Here is a 16,204-nt window from a genome sequence, read left to right on the forward strand (position 1 = left end):
CACGTGCGTAGGTACGTAGATACACTCTGGTGAAACTGAAAGGCTGTCGTCTCTGGGAAAAACTGGGACGAAATTTGCAAGCTGTAAAAAGTTAAAAATATTCACAGATTCACAGTTTTAATTATAGCTGTTTGTTGTTCTGTTACAAATTGTAAAAGATTACAAGTGAAATCACGCTTGTTTAATGAAACTACACTGTCGTTCAAGAGTCTTCAGACACTTTTTTGGTTTTAACATTCAGCATTTGAGTCGCCCGTTCACGAAATCAATTAATTGCACCAAAAAAAAAAAAAGTAGAGGAACTGATTATACGAAAATAGAAAAAAGTGTATAATGTACTTGATAAAATAGTGTACACTTTTTTAAATCCCTGGAAAAAATTTAAACTCAAGAGAATCTGTGAAATATATACAATAGATACAGAAAGTATTTATACTACGATCTAGTAGAAGCGTGGAACCTCTACTTTCACAGTATCGAGTTTGTTTTTTCCAGAGATAGTTTTGAAGAGAGCAAGTAAGGATACTTTCTACCTCGAAAATTTTGCAGATTGAGAAATTCTTTTCACAACAGAATCTACAATGGTCTTGAAGATCGAGCTATTATTTTTATAAAAATCCTTCAACACATTGACTGCCACGCCAAGTTTGCACGATACTCTTAGAAGGTGGACGGCAAAAGAGAATTTTAGAATTATTCCAAGCATATAATATTTCGTAATACAACGTACAATGTTTTAATTAAAATTTTTAACTGTTGAGCAGTGCATGTTATATTTCATAATATTGTTTAGTTAGCTACGTTCAAAATTTTTTATTACAGTCGACGATATTCATTTTCATTTTACTTATTCGAAACATTCGAAGCATTCGGCTCACCGATGACTGCCATGGCCTCATCGAGGAAACAATCTCCGGTCACGGATGACCGACGTGGCAGACAACCTGTTAAAATTTATTGTACGATTTCTTCTCACAAAGTTGTAAAAGTTTTAAGTACCGACAATTTTTCATCAAGTGTTCGGATAGCTTCCGCATCTACTGCGTATCGACACTCGACAGATTCTTCGTTGTACAAAGTATCGTTCAACGCGTTGATTGCCACGATGGCTCACGTTACTTTTTAAACAGTACCAAGAGCATCAAAAAATTGAAGAATTAAAATAAAAAATTGGAAGACTAACGAATGAATTTCACGGACTATAAAATTGCCAGCAACGCGAGAGATTAAACGCGGTATATTTGAGATTACGAGTGTAACGCAAACGACAGTGTAACGTATTTGAAATTACAATTGTTCCCAGAGGAAACTATATAAAACTCGGCTTGTGGTAGTCAACGTGTTAATTTTTCCCACTTTCGACGTAAATACGGTACTTGCCCCTAAGACTCTCGAGTGCGTGTCAAATACGATTGCAGTAGTTACGCTATAATATAATACAATAAGTCGTGTCTTTACATGGGAAACGCGATCGAAGTCACGCTACTATTGGACCACGCACATCACTAATAACCAGGTAGTGTTCTGATCCGGAACCAAAGAGACCTCGAAAGTGACGTGTACCTTTAGGCGATATCGCGAGAGAAGAGAGATCAGCCAACGGCGTGAGCCTTGTCGGCGCAATTCATCGTTGAAATCCTGTTTGCTCCGGACAGCGTCGAAACCCAGTTGGGCGCGGTTCGTAATTCAGAGATCGTGCGAAAAAGAATATTCGATCTTGTTTCGATCTCCTCCGCTTAACAGCTAAGAAGTGGTCGCGCGTGTTAACGTCGTCAGCAACAGCTGACAAATAAATCGGTTATAAATCGCGTTTTGTTCTATCGACTACTCGAAGATGCAGTTTCTTCTGGCGAAGAAAACTTACGGAACGTGTCTCTGTTCAGGTTTCAAAAATTTGAATTTGCCACCACCGTTGTGAAAGTTTGCTCCTCTTTAATGAGCAAACATTACGAAGTTTCACCGAGTTTTAACAGCGACTTTACGATTCCGATCATGTGAAGATGTCTCCTTTACGTAACTTTCGTATCAAGTTTCATAGTTGCAGCATGATGCGAGTTAATGTGAGTCTAAATAATCAAAATGTAAAAACTAGCCGTCAACGTTATTCAAAGTATAGACATCCACGCATCCGGAACCGTAAAGTCGCTGTTAGGACGCACATTAAATGATTAAGAAACTTTTTGACATTTTTCAAGAAAACTATTAGGCCTGCGATCTATTGCGTTCCTTGCAAAAGTTTTACTTTCCCTGATGAGTAGAATACGATACAGAAGAGAAAGAAAGAAATTTTAACCTTGAAATTCAACTTTCCTTTCAATTGAACATGAATATGTATAAATGCAACAAATGCGTAATTTTTACGCAGTTACGTGAAGAAATCGCTATTACACCGCATGACGTTATTCAACACGATTTTTAAAATAGCTCGTAGCACCAAAAGCGATTCATGTCAACACAATTTATGTACAGTATACAGCGACATGATTTACAAAGCGTGTGCTTTGACAACTCGAGCTTGCTTTTTACAACTAAAAAGTTTAAAAACACTACTATATTTTATTTTCTTCTATCTTCCATTTTTATTTTCTTCTATCTTGCTCAGTGTCGCCACTGTTCCCCTCGTTTGAAAAGTGTGCGCGCCGCTGTGATATCGTCTCTCGTTCTGTTTTTTTCCTCGGCAAACCGATACAAACACAGTAATATCTGTAATTGCTCGTTTACGTAACTCTTGTGCACGCTCGACGAGTCGCAGCGGCCGGTAATCGTGGGAACGGGACGGGCATGAATTCGCAATTAAATCAGCGAAGGGAAGAAATTCAATGGAAATCGAGCTGTCGGCGGTGCTGGCCGATCATCCGTGTAAATCTGATTTTTCCACTTCGTCCGAGCTACCCGTTTATCTCGTCGCGCGTGCATCTTCATTCCGCTCACGTATATGTCCGCGTGACGTGTTCGACGAAAGAAGGAAAAAAGAAGAAGAAAAAAAAAAAAAGAAAAACGCAGGAAAGAATTAAAGGTAAAGGGGAGAGATAAATGAAATGATCTCTCTGCAGAGTCTCGATTTTCTGAAGCGCCGGCGCCTTTCTTCGAGTTCCGGTTCTCCATCGTCGGACATCGGTTCCTCCTCGCCGATTTCTTGCGCAATCGGCTCCCCTTCGACCGCTTTGCAACTTTTCTCTCGTACGGTCGCGCGCGTGTCGTATTCGAGGCAAAGCCATATTTGAAGCGTGTAACGAGCGGCCGCGCAAGAAGCCGAAAAAGAAGTCGGTTGTGAAAATTGAGCCGCGGCTTCTTGCTGTTCCGCGATAAGAAATCTCGCGGGATACGTGAGACAACGTACGTTCTGAACGTGCGCGACCCTCGTCTTTAACCACTTTGAGCTCGTGCGCCACCCTGCAGGTGACGGTACAAATTTGGAAACTTTGTGCTAAAAGTCGTCGAATTTTGCGAAATTGTAGGAAATAAGTTATATAGTTATAAATAAACGCGACGTTTAACACGTCGTGTGTCACACGAGCTGGAAGTGTCGGTGAAAATTTTATATTTTAAAAATTATCACGCTTTAAAAAACTATAGAGAATAAATTATATGATAATAATAATAAATAAATAAATAAATAAACGTGACATTTACTATGTATTTTGAGCTCGTGTGTCGCGCTAGAGTTGTCAGTACAAATTTGGAAAATTTTATATTTTAGAAATTATCATGCTTTAAAAAACTATAGAGAACAAATTATATAATAATAATAATAATAAATAAATAAATAAACGCGACATTTACTATGTATTTTGAGCTCGTGTGTCACGCTAGAGTTGTCAGTACAAATTTGGAAAATTTTATATTTTAAAAATTATCACGCTTTAAGAAACTATAGAAAATAAATTATATAATAATAATAATAATAAATAAACGCGACGTTTAACACTTTGTGTGTCACACGAGCTGGCAGTGTCAGTGCAAATTCGGAAAATTTTATATTTTAAAAATTATCACGCTCTAAGAAACTACAGAAAATAAATTATATTATAATAATAAATAAACGCGACGTTTAACACGTCGTGTTTCACACGAGCTGGAAGTGTCGGTGAAAATTTTATATTTTAAAAATTATCACGCTTTAAAAAACTATAGAGAATAAATTATATAATAATAATAATAAATAAATAAATAAACGCGACATTTAGTATGTATTTTGAGCTCGTGTGTCACGCTAGAGTTGTCAGTACAAATTTGGAAAATTTTATATTTTAAAAATTTATATTTATATTTTAAAAATTATCACGCTTTAAGAAACTATAGAAAATAAATTATATAATAATAATAATAATAATAATAATAATAATAAATGCGACGTTTAACACTTTGTGTGTCACACGAGCTGGCAGTGTCAGTGCAAATTTGGAAAATTTTATATTTTAAAAATTATCACGCTCTAAGAAACTACAGAAAATAAATTATATTATAATAATAATAATAATAATAATAATAAATAAACGCGACGTTTAACACGTCGTGTGTCACGCGAGCTGGGAGTGTCAATGCATATTTGGAAAATTTTATATTTTAAAAATTATCACGCTTTAAAAAACTATTGAAAATAAATTATATTATAATAATAATAATAATTAATAAACGCGACGTTTAACACTTTGTGTGTCACACGAGCTAGGAAAACTTTATATTTTAAAAATTATTATTCTTTAAGGAACTATAGAAAATAAATTATATAATAATAATAATAATAAATAAACGCGACGGTTAATATATATTTTGAGCCCATGTGTCACGCTGGAGGTGTCAGTTACAAATTTGAAAATTATTCTAAAAATTATCACATTTTTAAAAAATTATAGAAAAATTATATAATAATAATAATAAATAACTTACAGTTCGAGCTCGTGTGGCACACGAGCTGGTGGTGACAATACAAATTAGAAAATTAAATCAAAGATTATCACATTTCAGGAAATTAAATTATAACAATCATAATAATGACAAAAATAAATAAACGCGACGTTCAACCCTTTGATCATGTGTGCCACTATATAACCATAAACTATAATAATAATGATAACAAATAAATAAATTCGAAAAACGTCGAATATTACATGGTTGTACATCGATTCACCTAATTTACCTCAAATTGCAATAGACGCAACAGTATTGAAGAGAAATCGAGTTCCAAGTGTCAACCTTTCGTATACAAGGATCGATTCATAGCTCTGACCTTCCTTTCGACTAACAAACGAACGAACTAGAAAATGAAACGGAACGAGAATTTCGAGCGAGCGAAGCGGGCGTCGCGCTCGATACGCACGAAATCGAAAGTCAAGGAGAGAAAGAGAGACGGGTATCGAGGATGTTTCTTGCGCTTTTTCTTTTTTCCTTCTTTTCGTCGTTGCGCGGCGAAGAGGCGAGGACGTTACCATAAGGAGGCATCTCTTGCCATCTTTGGCTCTGGCGGACATTCTCCCCTGCTCGAGAGCAGCACGGTTTCTGAATTACAAACCTGATTCGATGCGTACGCGTTCGATAGCGGCCATTCGAGGGACACGTAGTGCTCTCGCCGATCTGTTGATTGCATCTCGCCGATGGATTTGGTTAATTGGATACTCGCGATTCAACTACCGACGCCTAACTATTCAAGCTGAAAATTTCAAATCGACACCTTATTGATAACTGTTGACTTCCTATCGCTAGGACGGGAAGAAAATGTACGTGGTGATTTTTTTTTATGGATTTTTTATTCATTAAAAAAATCAATATCTTTCACTTGAAACTAACAAAAATAAAAAATTTTATAAATTTCATTTAGTTTATTAAAGAGTTAAACTTCATGAAAAATAAAACACACGTATAATATATATATATAATTTTGTTTAGTATGATAGGTATTAAAGTAATTTATATATACATATAAATATACGCCTATCATACTAAACAAAATTATTGATTTCTCAATATTATATTTATACAGACTAATGTACATATATATTTTCACAATATAATGGCAGAAATAAAAATTTAGTCTGTATAAAATTACAAATTTTACACTGACTAATACACACATGTAAAAAATATATATATATATAAAATATATATATATGTATATATAAATTGTTTTAATACCTATCATACTAAACAAAATTATTGATTCTTCAATTTTAAATTTATAATTTTTTATAGACTAATGTACATATATTTTTTCACAATATAATGGCAGAGATAAAAATTTAGTCTGTATAAAATTACAAATTTTACACGGACTAATACATACATGTAAAATATATATATATGTATATATATATATATTATTTTAATGCCTATCATACTAAACAAAATCATTGATTTCTTAATATTAAATTTATAATTTTATACAGACTAATGTATATATATTTTCACAATATAATGGCAGGAATAAAAATTTAGTCTGTATAAAATTACAAATTGAATATTGAGAAATCAGTAATTTTGTTTGGTCTAATAAAAAGTCAATCTATATCTATCAATACGATTGTAAAATTGCACTATGTGTATTATTAATTCAACATAATAATTGATGAAAATGTAACATTTACTCAAGATTTCCATCGAATTATTGATAATTATTGATTAACAACTACAATTTTTTTTATAGGAATTTCAATGAATTTTCGAGAGATCTAGATTAATTACAATCATTCGATAATTATCGCTTCGTTTAGTTCAAAAGTATGTATCAAATTTGAAAACGTAAATTTAAACGTAAATTTCAGCTGAAATAAAATGTCAAAATGTTAAATATCTTTACAATCGAACAACGTAGTAAAACAACATTGGAATTCGTTGCACGTGCCTAGCATCGGTATAACAATTGACACTCATCCCCACTCTTTCGTTCCTTCAATTCACAGAATACACTGCTCATCTTAAACATCCACTTTCTCGACTATGGACGCTTAAACCACAGTCTTACAGTTGGAGAGACAACCATGTCCAAAGATACGTCAGCTATTCGAGAGCTACGTGTCGAGTCATCAGACTAGCCCCTCTACAATCGACAATAGCAGAGAGTGCCAACAAACAGCGTTCGATCGTAGCAAAAAAGTAGCAAATTTCATCCACTGATGAACAATGATGGCGAACCCATGACCCGCGGGTCAGACACTGAACCCGCGCAGGCTTTTGAAAATGACCCACGCGTTGATTTTTATAAACTTATCATCATATATATAAAAGAATTTTAATTATTTTTCAAACCCCTCTTTTCAAAAAATGTTAAGAAAATTACAAGTGTTCGGTTAGAGGTTAAAAGTGAGAAATAAATGCATAATTGTGTTTTATGGAGGATTTACGACTGGGTATATATGTATACATATATAGGTACTTCAAGTCTTCAATGTTATACGAGTTACTTGTGTCCAAAAAATTTTATATAGCGCTTACGATCAAACAGGTGTAATAAACACTAAAAAACACACTAGATCACATTCTCAGAATGGATAGCTTTGCTAGTTTTTTATATAATAAAAGAGAGAACAGACAATAAAAAATATTAAGAATTAAAGTATATATATATATATATAAAATGTATAGGGGTGACGTCGACATTTATTTTTTGCTCATCACTAGCAAAAATAAGACAAAAAGGGAACGTAAAATTTTTAGAGGATCATAAAAGTGAGAACCTCAAAGAAAAGTGACGCCACTTGACTCAGTGAGCCACGAGCTAGTACTAAAAAAAATATAATGAACAAAATTTTCACCTAATTCTCAAAGAGGGGAGGGGGGGGGGGGGTTCACTGCACCAGAACGTCGCGAGAGAAATTGTAAAACATGAAATGAGAATCGAAAGAATTCCGACCGATCGGTGCCGCATGCGCGGAGAGAGAGAGAGAATAGACCTGCAACCTGTTGGATGCACGTTCGTGATCCCGAGTTCCTTTATTAGGAAGCGCGACGTCTCCCTTAGGAGCAAGGTTTTCTTGTTTCTTCGCGGGGCGAGGCCTCTCGCGTCATCTTCTCTCTCAGCGGGGACAATCGAGGCAGAGGAACGCATTAAAAAGCGCGCCATCGCCATTTACGGCTGTCATCCCGCGTATCTGGATAACCGAGTCGAGTGAGTGCTCTCGCGACACACAGTGAGAGTTGTCCCGAGCTGCGATTTCCTCCTGCATGCACCGGGGACAACCTGCGACAACCCTGCCTTCGCTTTCACGAAGCTCCGCGTGAACCTCGTCACGGGAAGCTCGTCGAACCTTTTATCGCGTCGCCTCTTATTTTCGACTCTCGCGTATCTCGTTTCAAAGATTCGTCGTTAATGGATTCTGATAAGCGTTGCTCTCTGAGTGAAACGAGAGTTCCCAATAAGTTACTCACCATCGTTGGGGGGTCGATGTTCGATTTGTTTCGTTACTTTAGGATTGACCATTCACCTCGTCGCTTTCACCTACCGAAACCTTTTCTACTTAGTTACTTCGAGAACCCTTCGTAGCGTGTTTCTGTTGAGCTGGAAATCGTGGAAAAGAGGAAAAATGGGGTGGAAAGAATTGGAAACACTCGCAAAACAATGTGACAATGTTCGATTTGAATTGATGTTATTTTGTGTGAGAGATTTATACAAAATAACATATTTGTTCTTTAGATCGGTAAAAAAATAATTGTTGTCTCTTTTTTTTTTAATGATTTTATTTTCTAAATTATCTATATCTTTTGTAGTTTGAGTTCTTTCGTGTTTAAGAGTTTATTTTTTCTAAATCACTAAAAAAATAATTGTTTTTATTATAACTATCCTTGTTTGAGTTTCTGTCTATCTTTTAAGTCTTTGCGAAAGTAATTCCTTTCGTACGAGTTCTCTTTCGCAAATTGTTGGAAAGTTTTAGAAAACTTGTATCTTTGCTTCCCGAACTTGTGATTGCAAGCCCTTTCTTACATAGTACGTAAAATTATTTTAAAATTGAGTATTTCTCAATATTTTAAATTTTAAAATTAAATTACAATTAATTTAATTATAAAATCTCAAAGTTAAATTATAACTATCGTCTAAGTCTTTGCGAAAGTAATTCCTTTCGTACGAGTTCTCTTTCGCAAATTGTTGGAAAGTTTTAGAAAACTTGTATCTTTGCTTCCCGAACTTGTGATTGCAAGCCCTTTCTTACATAGTACGTAAAATTATTTTAAAATTGAGTATTTTTTAATATTCTAAATTTTAAAATTAAATTACAATTAATTTAATTATAAAATCCTAGAGTTAAATTATAAAATTCAAAATGAAATCCTAAAATATCCTACATTTTAAAATTAAATATTTTTTACATAGTACATTAAAATTATTTACAATTACCTCTCACGGACACGTTATAAAATATCAAATGAAAAACACAGTTGTTGGAACGATATTTCGCAAATATTCTCAGAATCAAAAGTCACGATAGATGATCCGAAATAGCCCGCTGAAAATAACAACAAAGTTGATAAGAACCAAGAACAAATAAATGAGAGGCAACTAAAGGAAGAAAGAAAGAAAGAAAGAAAGAAAGAAAGAAAAAAGGAGAGGGTTGTTGTGAGTGAGAGCACGTCCCGTCGATCACCCACAACGCACGTTTTCACAGTTTTCCCGAGTTCTCTGTTTCTCTGTCGCGGCCGTGCACCAGCACACCCCATCGTCGCTCGCGTGTAACTCGAACGAACACACACAGGCAATCTAGTTGTTACCTACGCGTGGGCAAGCCAGGGTATTGTCGGGTGAGTCATCTCTCTCTCTAGCGGTGCTGGCTCGTGTACACCTCTCACCACCCCCGTGTGTGTGCAGCGTGTGCAGCGTGTACGGCCGCGGTTTGTTTTCTGGGTAAAAGCCGGAGCCGCCGTGGCTCTTAAGAACAATGGAAACAAAAGAGGCAGGCCGGCACGCGTGCTGGCACAAGGTAGCCATGGTCACGGCGGTCACGTTTCGCAGAATGTCGTGTCGTATATGTACACCGTGCTTGCTGGCCGCGCGTCCTTTATGTACACCTACACCCATGGCCCCCTGTGTGCCTTCCTCGACGTTGCTCTATCCCTCGAAACTATGTGTGCACCACTCACCTCGATACGTCGTCCACCGTCTCCTGGATTCTTCCCGACTTTGGCTCGTCTCAACCCCGCCAACAGACCTTTCCTCTCTCTCTCTCTTTCTTCTATGAACTTTCCATTCGATGCTTTTGCAATTAAAATCTACTAAAGTCGCCGAAAAGTTCCGCGGCCTCGTTCGAGTAAGGAGGAGCTCAGCTTCTTAGTTGTTGAACTAACATTGTGGTATTGGTACTTTAATGTCGAGTCGATCGAACGCTGCATTGCGACATCGATCGCGCGAATAGCGACTCGTTCGAACTCGGCAAGTTTGTTACGCTTCCTTGATGTTACCGCGAATGAAAGTAGGATAAAACTTCCCATCTATACCCACATTGGTTTACGTTTAATTAAAAAGGAAACTAATTCGTGTTTGACACGAAATCTGAAGAGCGATGATGCATGGCGCTAAAACTAAATAAGAATGGACACGTTACGCAACGCTATGCCAGTATTAGTCAAGTGTGTGTGTGTGTGTGTGTGTGTGTGTATCCTTGGGGATCGGTCGAAAGGAGATATGTTGGAAGAAAAAGGAAAAAGGAAATTTTCGATCGATTCGCCCGGTGCACACACAGCATCGAGTGTGTACATCGTTTCATAGCGTGATCGATGACGAGGTTTTACGTGTGTTGCGCAGGTCGAGAACGTGAGCCTGTGCGTAGGAGCGCTCCGAGCTCTTGGGGCGGACGTCGGCTCCGTGAATCCTAGCGAGTTGGCCGCGGGATCAACCCTCTGGCCGATCCTCGCCCTTCTTTTCGCCCTCTCGCGATACAAGCAGAGAGCCAAGCAGCTTCAAGACATGCCAAGGTAAGTTCAAATCCCTTCTTACCGACGATCGCCAATGTAGGCTGCCAACGTATCTACAGTGGATACGCCAGGTTTTCTTTGCCAACAGTTGATAACTGAATGTACCGATTGAAGATAAATCAGGGATCATTGGAACGCCGTACCAATCGAGTATGAAGAAAGATTATTTGTCAGAAAAGATAATACAAGTAGGAGTAGTATCTTTTTTTTTTAGTCAATTTTTATTATTTCGATTACATTTCAGTTGCGGGGTGTTCTTAGTTTCATTTAAAAAAGTAAACTGTATGTTTTAGGTCAATTTTCTTAGCTGATTCGATTACATCTCAGTTGTAAGGCCTTCTTTGTTTCATTTAAAAAAGTAAACTGTACGTTTTTTAAGTCAATTCTTTTAACTGATTCAATTACATTTCGGTTGTAGGGCCTTCTTAGTTTCATTTAAAAAAGTAAACTGTACGCTTTAGGTCAATTTTTTTTAGCTGATTCGATTACATCTCAGTTGTAGGGCCTTTTCAGTTTCATTTGAAAAAATAAACTGTACGTTTGTACTTCAAGAATTCTTTAACATAGTCGAGCGAGTGCTTCCTTCACTTTTGATCGCTGAAAAGATACCGAAGAACGGATATTTTCATTATCCCACCATCAAACTACCAAAAATTTCTTACACGTTCCTCTTCTTCTTTATTTGATACATTCGTATGTCTGAAATAGGTGTTCGATCAACACAAAAAAAGAAAAAAAAAAAAAAAGAAAAGAGAGAGAAAGGAAAACTGCTTAAATCGAACTATGCTATATACCTCATGTCTACCCAAGATATTCAACAGCGTCCATCGTCGGTCTCGATATTAATCTCAGTCTCGTCGACATCGATCGGCACACATCGCGACGAATAAACGTCCCCGGGGCTGGCTTTCCCTCGATATTCATTACGGAAGAATTTGCACGTACTTGGATCTCCGCGCGTACTTCTATTCCAGGCAGGTTTCGAATCGATACCGACGTCCCGTCAGACGAACGACTCGACGACGTGCTCATTAACGTCCACGTTAATCAAGCTGCACGCGTGCCTCACACTCAGACCGTGAATCTCGTGCGTGCGTGCGTGTTCTACACGCCTAACACGTTGTGTCGTGTCCTGTTCCGCGTACCACGGAAGCTACGAAGCTTCAAATATTTTAATTACTGCCACGCGGTCCGCGGTTAATTGCTCTCGCGGCCAGCCAACCAATTCCCTGTGCCCCAGACTCGCCACCAACTTTGCTTTTCCTTAACCCGTTGGCTTCACCGCGAGTCGCCGCTCGTCTCAAGGTCGTTATTTTTAAACACACCGGGCGACGTTGGACTCGCGTGGTACTCGCCGCGCTTTTCACCGAGCGAGGCGATATTAATCTTCGTTAGACCGCCCCCTCTCCACACCGCTGGAACGAGACTTTCTCCCGGAATTGCCCGGCCATTTCGAAACGATCGTTAGAGAAGTTCATCTCGCCGGGGCCGCAATTTGCACCGGCCTGTTCTCCCCACGTGGTCCACGGGAAATCGATAGACACACGGGGTCTCCGGGAAAATGGAAAACGTACGTTGGTTCGTTTGTTCGTTCGTTTCCTCTTTTCATTCGCGTTCGCGCGGTTTTCGTTGGCGATCGAATTTTAATGGAAACTCGCGGAGCAGGGAAGGAGGAGAAATTCAAGGTCCGCCGTCTAATGGACCGATTCTTGTAACGATTCATCGGTGGAAACGGAGGAACGTGAACCTTTAGGAACCTTTAGGAACGCTCGCGACATTAACATATTAACAATGCTCCATTATGCCCACGACTCGGTTGCCCAGACGGTGGTCCGTGTGCGTTACGCTCGCCGCACAATATAACCGCGCGTACACATGGAAACTCTCCCTTCTCCCTAAGCGACGCAACGCAGCCAACGTGGGTGTATTATGGCTCTGGCCATATGTATATAGCCAGGGTATGTAACGGGTACTCTGAAAATTCTCTTCCATATTTCCTCCTAATCTAATGAATTATCCATACGAACGGGGATATCGCGTCTGTCTCTTGTTGCTACTCGATCTCTGTGGTACACATATACGTGCGTATGCGCTACTTTTCAAACGCGTGAGACCATATGCACGGAGGAAGTACCAATGTGCCCCGTAACTAACGGCGCGTTCGAGTTTTTTTTAAATAATTGCGATGGTTTTGGGTTACGTGTTTCCATATATATTATATAAATTATTATGGTGATGTGATAATAATAATAAAGTAATAAATAATATATAAAAATATATTGTAATATAATAATAAATTATGGTAATAATGTAACAATGGTAAATTATGAAAATATGATGATAATATAATAATAATAAATTATGATGAGATGATAATAATATAATAATAATAAATTATGATAATATTATAATAATCTAATAATAGTAGTAATAATAATAGTAAATTATGATATTATGGTAATAAACTATATATATATATATATATATATATACACATACATGGAAACACATATCATACATATATGTATAGTTTATTATTATAATTATCACAAGTGATACATGTTTCCATATATATAATATTTCTATATATATATATGTATGTATAATAAATTATACTAATACTAAAACTAAACATAAACTATATTTTATTAATTTAAATTTTGTTGATATAAACTATATTTATATTATATTTATAAAGTAATAAACTATATATATATATAGTTTATATCAACAAAATTTAAATTAATAAAATATAAATATAGTTTATATTTAGTTTAGTATTAGTACAGTTTACTGTACATAGTATATTAATATAGTTCCTATATATAGTTTATTACATACGTATAGTATAGTCGCATACAAAAGTAATTTCCAATAATGAGTTATACAATAACAGTACATAGAAACTCGGGAATCTGAAAGGTATTGACAAAGGAGTTTCTTTTCTGGAGTTCGACCATGTGCTTGAATACATAAAATAGTTTTAATCGTTTAAAGACAAGCGTTCTTTCTTGACGTCATTCGATATTCATCTCGCAGCGCTTGCAAGAGGATATTTTTTCAAAACAGTATTCCATTAAACGCAGATCAAACACATTGAGGAATTACAAATTTCTCACTCTCGAATTTTGACATTTTCTGCATTACTGTTGCACAACTATAATCATTAAAAATCCCTACTACGCACTTTTGCCACTTTTACGCGCAAGTGATCTTTATGGAATGTATGAAAACAGATTTTGCTAATGTGGAAACTAGGTAATGGCCAATGTCTTTTTTTTACTTTGAATGAAAGCTCTTAATTAAATTTCTACGTACGGGGTGTCCCGTGATTCTACGTCAAGAAAAGAAAGAATAAAATTTCTTCATTTTCTTCGCTTGATAAAAAAAGCGAAATAAAAACTGATTACAACACTATAAGCCATGCAACTTTTATTTGAAACATTTTTACGTACAACAAATATATTTATTTGTCACGACTCACCCTGCACGCGTATGATAATTAAAGATGTGTATATTCTCGAGCACTAAACGAGTCTCAGTTTCGATCGAAGACAGCAACGAAAGCGTCGTCGAGCGTATTTTTTCGAGCCACCCTGTAACGAGCACCGTTTCTACAATTTGTACACGCGCCCAGCACATCATCTGCTGAACTCGCCGCGAGTACGAGACTCGCACTGGCGTGCAGCGTCGTTATTGTTGCGTCTCGTTGCAACAATGACCCCGCCGCGGCGTGCACGTGCTCGCGGTATGCACGCATTATCGTGAAAATGATTGAAAAAATGTAGAATGGACAAACGGTGGAGGGCGAGCGGATTGGCCGGCTCTCACGGAAGGGGAGCGCCGCGATTGGTCACTCGGATGCAGTGGGGAAATCCACGGAGGCTGTGTGGTACTGATGTTGTGTGTAGGTGACAAAGGGAGAGAGAGAGAGAGAGAGAGAGAGAGAGAGAGAGAAAAGAGAAAGAAAAAAACGAAAAGAGAGAGAACTGAGAAACGCGATTGTTGTCGGGGGCGATGAACGAAGAGGGGTTCATGGGGGTGAAACAGACGATGAGGGAAGAACAGAGAGAGAGAGAGAGAGAGAGAGAGAGAGAGACTTTGAGGGCGAAGGAAGGAGAAACGGATAAATGGGAATATTGCGAAGGAGAGATGAAACGCATAGACCCTGCTAAAGGGAAGGTATATATCGCATCTGCATGGGGATCGAGAAGAGAAGAGAAAGGGAGAGACAGAGAGAGAGAGAGAGTCTGGGGTAACCTGAGAGCAAGAAAGACACAAAACCAGAGCGAGAGAGAAAGAGAGAGAGTAATGGGGATTGTACGAGTAGCAGGATGGTGGGGGCAAGGGCGAGAGAGGGAGAGAGCGAAAGAGAGAAGCCACGTGCTATGGGAACAGGAATGGTTCTCTCTCGGCGGGCCTCAGTTTGAAACGGGCCATCAACGATGCCTGCACACCATGGCCACAGCATGACCGTGGAACAGCCACCGCCATAAGGCATCGTCGTTGCTTGTCGGTAGACGTGCAGTGCAGTGAATACACATCAAGCTTCTCGCTGTTCGCGGTGCCTGCCTCGACCGATCTCCGTTAGAAAACAAAAAAAAAAAAAAAAAAAAAAAAAAAAAAACTCGGCCCCCCGAAGGAAAATGCTCCGACGTACGCCGATTCGTTTCGAAAGTCACGCGGAGTACGCGTACGTGGAGATTCGCTCGCGGTTCTCGCGGTTGGACCGAGACGACGAGATCGATGGCTCGGCGATCGTTTCGTAGCGGCTCGACCCGGCGAATCGGAGGGAAACGATCGAGAGAGAGAGAGAGAGAGAGAGAGAGATCGTTCTTCTAGAAATTTCAAACTGAACGACGCGACGAACAACGCCTCCTCTCCTTCGATCGTCGTTTGGGAAATCGGTAAACATGCAGTGGCTACCGGTGCTTCCAGCGAGCTTTGACCGATCGTGTGGCAATTCGTTGCATCGGCAGACTACACGCCATTGCGGCAGCAATTAAACAAATCGAAGCGCGCACTAGCAGAGTAAAATCGGCCACGATCGCTCGCGCGCGTATAATGTATAAATTAAAACGAATTCGGCGAATCTCGATTATATAAGCGTAATGGCCGGTCTATGATGACGATCTCGAGGATCGAGGATCGAAAGCGGATGACGATGTCGGACGACGAGCCGAACGAATGAATCACTGTTGTTCCTCCGATCCGCGTCGATCGAGCCCGGAGAAGGCGAATTTGGCAAACGAAAGCGACACACGTTCGTCTGTTTCCTTTTTTTTTTTTTTGTTTTTCTTTTTTTGTT

The 16,204-nt window shown here is 38.2% G+C and overlaps 1 protein-coding gene across 1 annotated transcript in view; it reads left to right on the forward strand.

Moving 5' to 3' along the window:
- The window catches only part of LOC122528700, a 104,335-nt gene that overhangs the window by 62,912 nt on the left and 25,219 nt on the right, over positions 1-16,204 (forward strand). Inside the window, exon 4 of the mRNA XM_043654093.1 lies at positions 10,727-10,896. Within this exon, the coding sequence (XP_043510028.1) occupies positions 10,727-10,896 (170 nt within the window). The remainder of the gene's footprint in view (positions 1-10,726; positions 10,897-16,204) is intronic.

The sequence above is a fragment of the Frieseomelitta varia genome, unplaced genomic scaffold (assembly GCF_011392965.1).
Source record: "Frieseomelitta varia isolate USP_RPSP 00005682 unplaced genomic scaffold, Fvar_1.2 scaffold_129, whole genome shotgun sequence".
Classification (NCBI taxonomy): domain Eukaryota; kingdom Metazoa; phylum Arthropoda; class Insecta; order Hymenoptera; family Apidae; genus Frieseomelitta; species Frieseomelitta varia.